A 12966-nucleotide genomic window follows, 5' to 3' on the forward strand; every position below is an offset into this window, starting at 1 on the left:
TTTAATCATATTTAAACATAATTATTATTAAATATATTATAATTAAAATATATAATTTAATAAAATTCTTAATAATTAATATTCTTATATGAATTTACTCAAATCATAATATATGATACCATAAAAGATAATTTGAAATAATTAATATTAAATATATTTTAATTAAAATATATGATTTAATAAAATTTAAAATAATTATAACTAATAAATTATCTTACATGAATTTGTATAATTTAAAATAATTATTATTACATATAATTTAATAATAATATATAATTTCATAAAATTCTTGATAATAAATTTTCTTATATGAATTTATACAATTTAAAATAATTAATATTAAAAAGAACTAAAAAGCACGTCCCGATGAATTTGGATAAATGATTGTCTAGATGCACTTGAATCAATAAATTCATTCTTGATGTAAAAACCTTTTTTATATTAATTTATAAAATTTAAAATTTCAAAATACTAATAATATAAATAACCACTTATTAAAAAATACATATAGAATGGATCAAGATAAATAGGTGTCCAAATTCAATTGTATCTAGATAATATTCAAATAATAAACATAAAACAGAATGGAATGAAGAGGGCAGACAGTAAAAATTTTGCCATAAAAGTATGACTGCGGATGCCTGCTAAATAGAATGCATGTCTTACAAGATCCACCTTGTTTCTCAAATGATTGGATAAATTTTTCTCACACAATTATTTTCTTATCATTACAGCCTAATCTTTCCAACCCAGATCACCGCACAAGAGAAAAAGGGGTTAAAACAACAGAAACGGTTCAGAAATTCTAGTCGAGACCAAAAGCTTGGCCATTAAATTCACAAAGATGTCAATAGCCCCAGTAGTCATTCCGGATCTCATCATCGAATTTCTTTTTAAGCTCTGGATGTTTCTCAAAGTACTCGTTTGCGGTCATGGTGCTGATCTTTTGCTGTTCATAAAAAAAGATAAAAAATTCAGCAATTGTGATTTGGAACACAACAACACACATTCCGGCATTGTTTTATTTATTACCTTAAGTTCTTGAACCTCGGCAATTTCTTTCTCCAATCGCTCAGACTCTTTCAAGGATTTCTCCTCTACCTCTTTCAATTCTACAAGCTATAACCACAAATAAATAGCACATCATTCCAGGAAAAAACTTGGAGACAGGGTAAAAGAGAGTCAATTATCCTGTTGATTCTCACCAATTCATCAAATTTTGGTTTGTATTGAGGAGTGACGGTGTCAACAAACTTGGGATCTCTACACCTGCAATGGAAGAGTATATAACATTTGTAACGGTGAATCCCTCAAAACTCCATCCAAACCTTATAACAAGCATGATAAATATGATTACTTCGACTGCTAGAAATTGCAGACAAGTGAGAATTGAGTAGCTAGATGTCTATATTTTCTTCATTCTACTTTGAACATAAGTATAGGAGTATCTCAAGTTTTGGTGTCCAGAAGAATCTGATCACATAATAGCATTATTGAAATGAAACATCTACGGCATTAATCTGAAATTGTTAAATGTTAATAGCATTCAACAAGTGAATTGCACATAAATAAGAATTGTATTTGCAAACAAAATAGCAGCCAATTTAAACAATGTCCTCATTGGCAATTGATTTCCATTGAACTTTCAGTGAAGTATGGGGCATGGAACTGATCTAGGAAAGATCAAGGAGATCTGGAGCTGGAAAATGATCAGAGAAATATAAAGCAATAGCAATATAAAGCAAAGGGCACAGAAATCCTCAGGAATCAGAAAGCTCAATCTGAAACTGCAAATTCCATTCTAAATACTATCACATGCTATGACCAGCAGAAGGGAGAGGAGTATCTTGGCTGAATGAACCATGCAGAAGATCACCTGTACGGTGGAAGCAGACGATAGTTGACAATTTCAAGCACCAGAAGTGTCACCGTAGGCTTGCTCAATAAAGAAGCATTCCTCTGTGCCAAATGCTGCAAAGAAGGCATTTTAAAGAAATCCTATTATTCTATTAGCAAGTGACAATATATTTTTGTAAATCCATAAAGAGAGAATAAGGAAATCAGACTTTAGCTTTGGTCTAAATTGAAAAAATCAGCAGTCAGACAACAACTAAGCCTTCTCCCACTACATGGAGTCATCTATTGATCATAAATCATCATTGGCTCTTATATAAGTTGCCAATGGATGGTTACAATGGGTTTGGAAAGAAATTTCCAAAGTGCAATTTTCTAAATTAAATGATTTAATAAAGGGTGAATTGTTACATTTAGTCAGTTAGTTGGTTTGGATGAAAAGTAGCATGATCTTGAACAGATGTCAGGAAATCTGAAAAACAAATATTATATTGACAGATAAAGTCATTATAAGTCAAAATTTGTTTTTCCAAATTAGTAGGATGATTGACTTACTTTCAGCCAGTAGCAAGAATGAGGTTACAAGTATATTGAAAGTGGCAATTACTTCTTAAGACTTCCATTAAAAATGAGATGGAATAACTTTTCCAATGGACAAAATTTATACCAAAAATCTCGAAAACTGCATGACACTAATCCTTTACTAAGAAATCTTCTAAAAGATAAGAAATAATAACATTAGAAGGGAAGCAAGTTACACTGAAGTGCGAACAAAATAACGAATGAGGTGCAATGAGCAACAATCTGGTGTATGTTTCAACCATAGCAATACTAGGAACAACCTGCGTCAAACGAATCAATACCAAGCATTAGAAATAGTTTGAAAATCAGTAGTGATCCAATTGTCAAAGACCAAATAAAAATTAATTAAGCCTACAAGAAAATAGTGATCAATTTATAAATTAGATTACATTACTCTATTCAGGATAATACCTGCCCAGCAAATAAAGATTCTTCCATTTGAAAGACCAACTTCAAATAAAGATTCATTGAAAAGCCAGATAACAGTGAAATAGGCAATGGACTAACTTCCCGCATCACCATGAATCTCTCATTGGGCTGTACATTTGCTTCAGGTAACAACTCTGTAACTCCACCAGAAGATAACCAATTCATGACCGTTTCACAAGCTGGCTGCGCCATCGTGTAGGAGACAACCCAAAACATCCCAATTGATTTATAGAGAGAATAAAAAAGGAGCTAGGGATTAGAGAGAAGAAAAAGACCTGGCTGAATTTGGTTTGTAAAGTAGAGTTAACTTCATCAAAAGTGCGACGAAGAGTAGCGAACTCTTTGCGAGCCTCATCGGAGACCAAAAGCTTAGCCATCCCTTCCCAATCAATGTTCTTTGATGCTTTGAACGCGACATCGACGACTTTCTTCCCCGGTCTGCTCATTTTTCTCGCACTTTCTCGCTTCCCAAACGCGAGACGGTGGAGATTTGGTTCGAAGAAAACTGCTGTTGATGTTGGGAGGGAGAGGGTGGGGTGGAGCAGCAGATTTTGGCTGGGGAGGGTAAAACAGAAACGATTAGCTAATCCTTACTTTTGAAACGGATTGGCTAATCGTTGTTGAAGCAGAGAAAATGAGGAATACATCCGTGTTGTAATAGGCCTGTAATAGGCAATACATCAAACCAAACACGGGGTTAAGTGGGGATTAGTGGGGCCCACGGATTAGGGGTGTATTGGCTAATCCAATACACCCAACCAAACATGCTGTAAATGTTAAGTAAATATGTTATATTATTATATAATAATATATTATATTATTATAATAAAACAAATAAATAAATAGAAAAAGGAAATAGAAAAAGGAAGAAAGATACAGAGAAAGCCAAACGAAACAAGGAGAAAAAGAAAGAAGAGGAAGAAGGAAGGAAAAATTAGGGTTTCAAAGTTCCAAGCTCAATTGGTTAGTCAATTTAGTCCATTTTCTTTTAATTTTTATGTTTTTGGAATCCCGATATTAAACACTACCCGACCCATGTCAAAATTTTAGAAATTATTGAGTTTTTAATTGTTGTCTATGTTGAATAATTTTAGTATTAGGGATTAAATTGATAGATTTTTAAGTTAGAAATGAAAAAGGATTGAATTGTAGAATAAATTGTAAATTTTGAGTAATAGGGACTAAATTGTGAAAATTTGAAATTTAGGGATTTAAGTGAAATTAAGGAGATAAATTTAGTTTAAATTGGAATTTGTATGAAAATATAGGATTAATTGTAAAGAAATAAAGTTAGTTTAGGTTTAGGAACTAAATTGGAATTTAAGTAAATATTGAGTCAAATTTTAAAATATTAAATATGAGATTAAATTGTGTTGTATTGATGAATTTTAATTGTTTTAATTCAATAGCTAACGTCGTACCGGAACCCTCGACTAAAAAAGAAAAAGATAAAGTCGACGAGGAATAGCTCAGAATTTCTAGTTTGTATTTCTATAATCCGAATTTAGTTATTAATTTTTATAATTCGATTTAATGTATATGGTAAATGTTGAGGTGAGAATTATTGTGTTTTGCAATTGAAATGGATTGATTTAGTTTGGGATGAATTTATTAAATTTATATTGATTGAATTGGTATATATATTGAATATATATTGATTATTTAAATTGAATTGAATATTGGTTGTATTTGAAAAGTGAAATTAAACCCTATTAACTGTATCGGGCTGAGTCGGATATAGATAGCATGATATAGGATTGGAAGAGTTCAGGGATTTATTCAACTTCGAGTTAATGAGACACTAGGTGTCAATTTATTACTTCGAATATATTCGATGAGACACTAGGTGCCAATTTACTTCGGTTTAACCAATGAGACACTGGGTGTCAAATTATTACTTCGAATTATCTAATGAGGCACTGGGTTCCAAATTGGTGTGTTTGGTTGGATCCGTGTATCCGTACGAGTCCGAGTCGTGTTAATAGGGGTAATTAATTGAAATTGCATTATGATTGATGTTAGATGATATTGTATGTGAAATGAAAATGGGACAGTGAATTGAAATATGGATTGAGACACATGAATTGTGAATTCATGAATTGGATATGGAATGAACAAAATTATTGTTTAAATGATATGTGTATTATATTGTGAAAAGCTATTTATATAGCAAATATGAGAATTAAGATATTGTGAAACAAATGAAATGTGATATGGTTATTGAAATATTTAGATTGTATATTCGTGATTTCATATTTTTTTATATTCGGATTATAGAAATACCACTGAGTTTTTACTCAGTGTACGGTTTTATTTTCTGTGTGCAAGTTATGTACTAAATTTTGATCGCCGATTCAGCATCCAACAACGGTCTTGAACTCAAATGTGGTGATGTTTTATCCTTTTGTGTCGACATGTACTTAGGGTGTCTAAATAATAATTATTTTGTGGTTTGATTGTAAAGTAAATGATATTATAAGTTTAATATTGGTTAGTTATATATATATAATATGCGCTAATGTTTGAGGTCATATTATGGCATATTTTAAGTTAACGCTAAAATGAACATAATTTAGGTAAAATAGATTAAATTTGGCATGTTTACAAGTTGGATTTGAATGATGTTCTATTGATATGTTTTATTGATATAATTGTAGTACCTATGAAGGTACATTGGTTAAGCACCTAGGATGATTGTTATGACATGTTTTGGATGCGTTTGATTGTGTTTTGAAATTATGTCTGTTTGATCGGTAATGTTCAGAAACTCTATTCTGACGACGGATGTGGGTTAGGGGTGTTATGTTTTCTCTCTATACAACACATTGCAAGCAGTCCTCTTCACCTCCTCCGCCCCCACGAATCTATGAGCCCTTTCGTACAATTCTGCCAGACTTTACAACCTATTGTCCTTAAACGAATATAGCAAATGCTCATTTATTACCCCTATAATAAAGATGTCAATAGGCTACAAATCTTCTAATTTCTTTGTGTTCAAAGTGGCTGCATAAAAATGTTTGATATATTCCTACAAAAACTCTTTCTCTCTTTGTTTAACCGACATAAGGCCCAATGGAGTACTCATTATTGTCCTATGAGCATGAAACCTTTCCAAAAACATTTGTCCAAGCTATGTGAAACTTCATATAGACCCTTGTAGTAAAGAAAAATCCCAATCCTTTGCACTCCCTCTCAAAGTTGTGGAAAATGCTTTACACTTTGCTGTGTTTGTGGCACCTAAAACATTCATGTAATTGTTGTACTACATCAAATGTGCATGCAAGTCCCTTTTTCCCCTTAAAACTTCATTTAGGACCCTAAACTTTGGAGTTAAGCCTACATCCACAATTTCTTGGGCCAAAGGGTTATTGGAATAGAAAATCCAATCCATACCCTACACGTCCGGATCAAATGCTTGAACATCCTGATGTAAAGTGTTGACTTCCTATTGCCAAGGTCTTCCATGCACACTGTAACATTTCTCTTGCAAAGGTACAATATTATTGTGGTGTTCAGAATGGTCCGATTACATTTTCCTCATCGCCTCTTCATTTTGCCTAAGCTGCTCTTGATGAAAGAGTTGTGTACCTCATATTTTGTTGTAGCATTTGCTCTTTTTAAACCCTAATCTAGTCTTGTAAATTCGTAGGTTGTTGTTGAGAGAACTCTTGGTCGGAAAGGTTGGCAGTTTCTTGATCTGAGGGAAAATTTAGGTTGAAAGATTGGTGGGCATTCTACTGTCTTGATTTACCTAGATTCTTTGGTTAGTTGGCAAACCAACCGACGAACAAATCAAACTCTCACGAGTGGTCTTCAATCTCGTCTCTTGCATTCCAGTGTGGAAATGGTTGGGTTGGGAATCTCTTGTTCAAGTGAGCCATATCGACTTCTGCTCTTCTTTCTGATGGCCAAAAGTATGCCCACGCTCACCGCACCTTGTTGAGTGTTTGCTTATTTATTCATTTCTTAGTGTAGCTCATCCAGATGTATATAAGGCAAGGTCTACTGAGGTGACGTGATAGGGTGACTAGGCATTATGCGTGGTGACACATTACCCCCTAGCAGTTGTACGTGTCCCAGATACCCCCTAGAGGATATGAGCGAATAGGGTAAGACCATGCAAGTGGTGAGCAGACATACTGAGCGAACTATTGGGGAGCTAGCTAGGTTGGTAGTGAGTAAGACCGTAGCTAGTTGAACCATACCTCGCCAACTAGGATGAGTGGCAAGCACATGTATCCGGCGAGCAGAGTTTACGTGGCATTCTCTATATTATTTGTATAACAGAACTCAATTGAAGCACATACGGTTTCAACTTAAAGTTGAAACACACAAAGTAAAACGTATATGATTATTATTGATATTTCAGTAAGACTGTTATTTATTTTCTATGAAATCATGTCTTTTTTAATAAAAGCTAATGTACTTCATAATACTATTAAATGAATTAAAATTAATATATTACTTCATAATATTTAAATGCTAAATTATTAAACAAGACTTATAATCTTTATTCCATCTTAAATAAATATTAATTATTTTTTATTTCATAATTAACATCTGGAAAATATAAAATTATTCCTACATTTATTAACAAATAAAAACAACAAATTTATACATTACACTAATAACATAGTGGGGGAAAATTTTTTTAATAAATAAAAAAGTATAAATAATTCTTTTTTAAAAAGTAATTCGGTTAATAGATATGAGAAAATCATTTTCATAATTAAGATTTGGGAAAATCGACTCTTTAATAGAAAAATGTAATAAAAAATAGTGTGAATAGGTGTGGGAAAATTATTTTCATAAATGAAAAATATATTGCGGGGTGCTGAATATAGTTAGATAAGTGTTTAAATAAAATATAAACAAATTCTTTTTTAAAAAAAAGTTCAATTGCCACATGTTTAGAATGGAAATTGGGAAAATAAAATTTTTAGGTCTACATTACAATCGAGAAAGAAAAAAAAGGCAAAAAGATTGAAAGAGTTTTTTTAGAAAAAAATTAATGACAATTTTTCTTTTTTTAAAAGAAAGTGACAAATTTTAACTATCCAAAATTTTATGGCATATTGACCGGTTAGTCCTTTCGTTTTTCAATTTTTAATATTTTTTCAGAATACTTGACTAACACGTGTTTTTCAACAAATTATTTGTAAGTGTTATGATGTTTAAAAAAACAAAATTAGTGTTGAAATATATTATGTAATTTTCTTGATTATTTACAACTATAATACATATAGCCCAGAATAACATAATTGGAAAATTATATTTTTACATAAAAATTAGATTAACCCTTATTTTTACAAAATTAAATCAATATGAATTTCTTAAATAGATTATTTAGCGCACACAAATGAGTTTAAATTGTAGAAAAGGTGAATGAACTTAAATATAGTATTAGATAAATGAAACAATTACCAAATATTCCTTATGCCTTAATATCACCAACTTCTTACTCATTGTAGCATCGGAACTGCTAAAAAGAAGGCGTCTTTGGTGTTGTTCATTGCCAAAAATAGTTGAAGCAACTACCTCAATCTTCAAAACCACAATTTGATTCCCTACTTTTCCTGTCCTCTCTCCATAATTTATCTTTATATTCCATTCCTCAACTCAATTCACTATCTCTTTGCATCCTTTTTTATTTACTTAACAAGAACAACAACAATAAATTAATCAATCATGAGGGTTTTCCCAGCGCTTTTTCTTGCATCTCTTGCTTTAGTGTTGGGCGCCTCTCGTGCTGATCCTGACTTGCTTCAGGATGTATGTGTTGCCGATCTTTCTTCTGGTATTATCTCACTCTATTTTAATGCTTTCTTTTCTTTTTTTATATCCTTAAAACCACTTATAGCTATTGCTCTTTTAGCTTCACCTAAGTGTTTTTTTATCATGTACTTGTGTATGTTTCAATATAAATAGGAATAAAATTGAATGGGTTCCCCTGCAAGCACCCTTCAACTATAGGAGCAAATGACTTCTTCTTTGCCGGTCTAGCCAATCCAAACTTCCCTAACAACACTTTGGGATCGCTTGTTACGGCAGCTAATGTGGAAAAAATCCCAGGTTTGAACACCCTTGGAGTCTCCATGTCTCGTATCGACTATGCCGTTGGTGGGGTCAACCCTCCCCACACCCATCCACGAGCATCAGAGATTGCATTCGTGTTGGAAGGAGAATTAGAGGTTGGCTTCTTCACTACATCCAATGTGTTAATATCAAAGCATATCAAGAAGGGAGAAATATTTGTGTTCCCTAAAGGATTGATGCATTTCCAAAAGAACATTGGGAAGACACGTGCATCTGCTATTACTGCGTTCGATAGCCAGTTTTCAGGAACACAGTCCATTGCTACTACCCTATTTGCAGCCTCACCAACAATTCCAAATGATGTATTGAGCAAGGCATTCCAGATTCATCCTAGAGAGGTTGAGAGAATCAAGGTCAAATTGACACCTAAAAAATAGATTAAATCAAGTTTAATATGTTGTGTTCTTAATAATAAGAAATAAAAAAAAAAGAAGCAAAGAGTTATGGTTATATCTAAAATAGAAAATAAGTATTTATATGATATTCAAATTTATTATTATTGTGATACATAGAATATATAAACTTAAACTATGTTAAAAATATAAAAGATTAATTTATTAAAAATAATTTTCTTCATTATACTCTTACCACCACATTTTTTAGGTCTTTAGGTCCCAATATTATACTTTAGAAAAAAAAGGGTTATATTTTAGATATCAAAATCAAGCCAAATATAACAATTAAAAATGGAAATATACAAGGCTATATTTGATATAAATTTTTAAAGGGGAATAAATTAGAATGCATAATGTTACAATGTTATATATATTCTAACATACATTGAGGACAACGCACATTTGCAAAAGTGAAAAGCTACCAAATTTAGTTTGGGTTAAAACCTTAATTTAAAAACAGGGATTGGTTTGAAAAGTTTATTGTTTATCATTTTTTTCGTTTGGGTAAAAGTATTTAAAACACAATATTTTGGATTGAATGACATCCTAAAATAATGAAAGGTTGATATTGATGCTGCTAGGTACTAATTCTGAACTTACGCTTCTTGAAGATGTTTCTGATATGTGTTGGTGATTGGAAACTATTTTGATATTGATGATTATTATAACATTCCAAACCTAGTCTAGACATTTTGACCAGATTTGAAGGAATTACATTAACTTGTTTAAAAACTTTTGATTTAATTTAGTTGTGCATTTTGAAAGCATAAAAGTCGACAGAATTCTCACAAATGTTTAGGAAAAACTTAAGTCCGGAATCACTTATTTTAAACCCAGAATTTGAGTTCAAATTTGTTTGCTTTGAAAGATTCAATTTTGGGCAAATCATTTCCTACTAACGCTAACATTTGTTAAAAACTATTATTTATTTACAAGAAAAAAAAAGAACACTTAGGTAATTACTTAATTATGCAGCGGAAAACTTTCAAAGTTTTAGTTTTGAAATTCGAATCTTAGTTTGTTAACTTGTGTGATTTTTTTCTTCAGTTTTTCCGTTTAAAAATATCAAATATTGGCGAATAAAACAAAAACCAAATCAAGGCCCAAAAATGGATTATAGTCTCAAAGGTCTAAAAAAATTACTAATATAAATCACCATATTTAATTAGTCAAGAGAACAATTTAAGCTCCTGCACGCTGTCTAGTCCTCAGTCCAAAGATCACCTGAAATGTATTAAACAAACAAGTGAGCTAGAAGCCCAGTGTGTGACTCGGTCCATAAACATAAGTTTCTTGTAACAAACACAAATATCATATTAAAATGTCACATTACCAGAAACATATATCAAATCAGAATGTCATATTTCCAGAAAAATATACCATATCAGAATGTCATATCAAATCAGAAAAATCCTACCCCATCCGTTACACACCAACTTCGTCCAACCAATCACACCAAATAGGACTACAAGAGTCCATCCATCCAATCACACCGGGTAGTGGTGGTATGTAACTCATAATGGTGCAGCTGAGCTGCCAGGCAGACATTGCGGTTTAACCGTCAGAATTACAATAATACTGCCAAAATACACTTCCCCCATCATATCAAAACCCACCCCAATGCATATGCATAATCACAATAACATACATGCATATCATATGATTGGTACAACATGCACACCTAACCATATCTTACAGATCATAACATATTATATAGCTTATATTAACAGTTATTCCACATATAGGTGTCATGTATGTGACTGCTCTAATTTGACCTTAGTCGGGAATTGGTTTCGGGACCACAAAACTGAGTCACAAAATTATTTAAATGCTCTTTTCTATGTTTATTATATGTGAAGTATCATGTGTGAAAGTATCATGTCTAAATTTTGTCATTTGAATGTGAAATTATGAAAAAGGACTTATGTGATAAAATTGAAGAATGTGTTAGGAAGAAATGAGGAGACCGAATAATGCATGGCTTATTAAAAGGGAGGACTTGCATGTCAAATTATCCAATTTAAAGTTAGTGGTCGGCCATGATGATGATGATTTGTAATATATGAATTTTATATATATAAGAAATATAATTATTAAATGTTTTATAATAAACATAAAAAATTAATAACAGAAAAGAAAGCCATACATCATTGCCTTGTTCTTGCCGAATGTTTGAGAAAGAAAGAAGAAATATGCTTTGACGATTTCGGCAATGTAGCAAGCTAAAAATTTAAGGTAAATTTCATGTAGTTTTTGTTAATTTTTAATGGATGTGTGATCCTTGTTTAATTAGTGTTAAAGCCCATGTTGAAATTTTGATTTCGGTTGAGGTATGTGCATTCGGTCATAGAGGAAATTGAATCAAATTTGGTTGTTTGTCTTAATTAAGGAGAGAAATTTATGAATCTATAATTATAAGTGACTAAATGGTAAAATAATGAGTTGGAGGGACTTGTATGTGAAGAGATGGCATTCGGTTAAGAGTATCTTTGACAAATTTGGTTCTTGTTATTTTGCATGAACTTAGATTAATTTGTAAGGACTTGAAAATACTAAGGAATATTCGGATGAAGTGAAATAGATAGAATGTTGAGTAATTACATGTTAAGGATGTTAAGGCTTAATTGTTAATGTCTGAATTCTATAAAGGGGGCTGTTATGCGAATTAATTTTAAGTTGTGTTATTTTATATATATATAATATATAATCTATGGGGTAATGTTAAGTGGATCAATTGATCGATTAAATAGTTGCTTTACTTTAATTCAAGCTCAAGACCCAAAGAACCGAGATTTGGATCGGGAAAGGCAAAGTTAGCCGAGTAGTCGACACTATTGTACAAAGTTGTCGAGGTAAGTTCTTAAGTAATTTAAATTCAATTCGGTATGCTTAGAATTTAAATAAACATAGTAAGGTAAAATGCTTGATTATATAGATGTATAAATATAATGTGATGGATATATGTTTGGAGAAATGATTAGAGCCGAATGTGGCTAAATTATTAATCCGAAATAGACATAGAAATATAATTTGCTGCATGTGTGTTTGAATAAATAAATTGAGCCGAATGTGGCTATACTTTTTGAATTGAAATAGACATTGAGACAAGGTGCCGAAGGTATTTTCAAATGAAAGGATTGATGAAATTGATGTGTATCAAAGTAGTTGTGTTATGACTCATACTATGTGTAATCTTAGCAATGAGCTAAGTAGTGAATGATTGTAACATCGGGCTAAAATCCTAGCAGGCATATTGCCGGTGATATGATTCAGGTTATAATTCTAGCAGGCTACATGCTAGTATGATTTTTCGTGACTAAGAATTGATGTGTTATTGAACAAGTTAAAAATGAGTGTAAAGCCAAGTATGAGTTAAATTGTTATTAATTCGTAATAAGGTACGCATGTGAATAGTTATGAGAATTTTTGTATGTAATTTATGATTGAATGATGGCTATGATTTAAATGATATTGATTTGGTATATCCAATTGAAGTATAAGTTATGAAAGTATGAAAGAACAGGTGAATTGTTTATCGAAATGTGATATTCGAGCCTCGACCTAGCAAGCTTTAAGCTGGTGAATAATATTATCGGGCTTCGGGCCTAGC

General features: G+C 31.7%; 2 protein-coding genes and 1 long non-coding RNA gene across 3 annotated transcripts; 1 reads left to right on the top strand and 2 right to left on the bottom strand.

The window, feature by feature from the left end:
* Nucleotides 1-520: 520 nt before the first annotated feature.
* LOC107895055 (uncharacterized) lies at nucleotides 521-1119 on the bottom strand. Its single transcript, XR_005908041.1, has 2 exons — nucleotides 1033-1119; nucleotides 521-949 (listed from the first exon to the last, which is right to left on the bottom strand). It is a non-coding gene; the product is annotated as an uncharacterized lncRNA (long non-coding RNA).
* A 526-nt stretch (nucleotides 1120-1645) lies between these two features.
* On the bottom strand, nucleotides 1646-3522 carry LOC107894340 (mediator of RNA polymerase II transcription subunit 23-like). The gene is made up of 4 exons (XM_041084780.1): nucleotides 2848-3522; nucleotides 2559-2696; nucleotides 1877-1971; nucleotides 1646-1787 (listed from the first exon to the last, which is right to left on the bottom strand). Exons 1-4 carry the CDS (start codon nucleotides 3079-3081, stop codon nucleotides 1646-1648), a joined length of 609 nt encoding a protein of 202 aa, XP_040940714.1. The 5' UTR covers nucleotides 3082-3522.
* Nucleotides 3523-8490: 4968 nt separating this feature from the next.
* Nucleotides 8491-9411, top strand: LOC107894723 (germin-like protein subfamily 2 member 1). The gene is made up of 2 exons (XM_016819965.2): nucleotides 8491-8662; nucleotides 8794-9411. Exons 1-2 carry the CDS (start codon nucleotides 8554-8556, stop codon nucleotides 9336-9338), a joined length of 654 nt encoding a protein of 217 aa, XP_016675454.1. The 5' UTR covers nucleotides 8491-8553; the 3' UTR covers nucleotides 9339-9411.
* The last annotated feature ends 3555 nt before the right edge of the window (nucleotides 9412-12966 follow it).

This window comes from Gossypium hirsutum, chromosome A13, assembly GCF_007990345.1.
Source record: "Gossypium hirsutum isolate 1008001.06 chromosome A13, Gossypium_hirsutum_v2.1, whole genome shotgun sequence".
In the NCBI taxonomy this organism is placed as follows: Eukaryota; Viridiplantae; Streptophyta; class Magnoliopsida; order Malvales; family Malvaceae; genus Gossypium; species Gossypium hirsutum.